The sequence below is a fragment of the Dipodomys ordii genome, unplaced genomic scaffold (genome assembly GCF_000151885.1).
Source record: "Dipodomys ordii isolate 6190 unplaced genomic scaffold, Dord_2.0 Scaffold63, whole genome shotgun sequence".
NCBI classification, from domain to species: domain Eukaryota; kingdom Metazoa; phylum Chordata; class Mammalia; order Rodentia; family Heteromyidae; genus Dipodomys; species Dipodomys ordii.
The window spans coordinates 5020393-5021532 of NW_012267279.1; the positions used below are offsets into that span (position 1 = coordinate 5020393).

The 1140-nt window shown below is 69.0% G+C and overlaps 1 protein-coding gene across 3 annotated transcripts in view; it reads right to left on the minus strand.

Annotated features, from left to right (window-relative positions):
- The window catches only part of Spred2 (sprouty-related, EVH1 domain containing 2), a 127125-nt gene extending 126743 nt beyond the window's left edge, over window positions 1-382 (minus strand). For all 3 annotated transcript variants that reach the window (XM_013022580.1, XM_013022581.1, XM_013022578.1), the window contains exon 1: window positions 267-382. In XM_013022580.1, coding sequence (XP_012878034.1) covers window positions 267-292 — 26 coding nt within the window. In that variant the 5' untranslated portion in view covers window positions 293-382. The remainder of the gene's footprint in view (window positions 1-266) is intronic.
- Between the last annotated feature and the right edge of the window lie 758 nt (window positions 383-1140).

Consider the following 1140-nt stretch of genomic DNA (forward strand, 5'->3'; position numbering starts at 1 on the left):
AGCGGGGACCGCCCCGAGGTCACCCGCGCGCCCTTGGCCCCCGCAGCAGCCGGCCGCCCGCCGACCCCGAGCGTGCCCCCACCCGCCCGCGGCAGCGCTCGCCCGCGCCTCACTCCAGCGGGGGGAATCCTGCACCCCAGCCTGACAGGTCAGCGAGTCGCTGCACCCGAAGCCAAGTTCACCCGGCGAGTCGCCGCCGCGTCCTCGATCCCGGCCCCCCAGCTACCCCGGCGGGGCACCCTCGTCCCACCCCGCCGCGAACTTACTCGTCCGGGTGTGTTTCTTCGGTCATTTTCTTGTTCACCTAGACGCCTGTCCCGCGGCGGGCAGCTTTGCTCCCTTCATCTTCCTGTCCGCTCACCCTCCTTCACATCTCCGAGATCGCCTGATTTGGTGGTATTGTTGGGGCGGGGGGGAGCTGGAGATGAAGGGGGCGCCGAAGCAGAGAGGGAACCCGTGCGACCCGAGAGCCGTGCGCAAGGCTGAGGAAGGGGTGCACGGGCAGGATCGGCGGAGCGCGCGCCGCAGCGCCGCCGAGCGGGAGGGGGCTCCCGGACGCCGAGCGGCCGGAGGGGCGAGATTTGGGCAGGGGACCACGGTGGGGGAGAGCCGGAGAAAAACAAGCGCGCCTCGGGGCGGCGGGCACTGCCGCGAGGAGGAGGAGGAGAAGGAGGAGGAGGAGGGGGAGGAGAAGGAGGCCGGACGCGGTGGGGGCTGGGCCCGGGGTCGCCCCCAGGGAGGCGGGCCAATCACGGTTCCGGGGAGCGGTCGGCGGCCGGGGGAGGTGCGCCTGGGAGGCGGTGCAGGGCGCCCCGTCCGAGCCCCATCTCTCGACTCCACCGATTTACTCCATATTGGATTCTCACCGCCGCCAACAGGAGGAGGAAGTAGGGCGGAAGCGATGACGTCTTCCCAGCCGGCCAGAGGTGGTGGAGTGCAAAAAGCTTCCTACTTGCGACCGAGAAAAAAAAAAGAGGGGGGGGGAACAACTTTGTCCCACCCACTGAGCATGCCCGGCTTCTTCTCCTCCTCCCTCCCGGCTTCCAGTCCCCGAAGAGCCGCCGAGCCAAGTAGTTTGTGCCGAGTCTGTCCGGCTCCGAATCCTCACTTCCAGGGCTCCGGGTTTTAGGAAACCCAAGA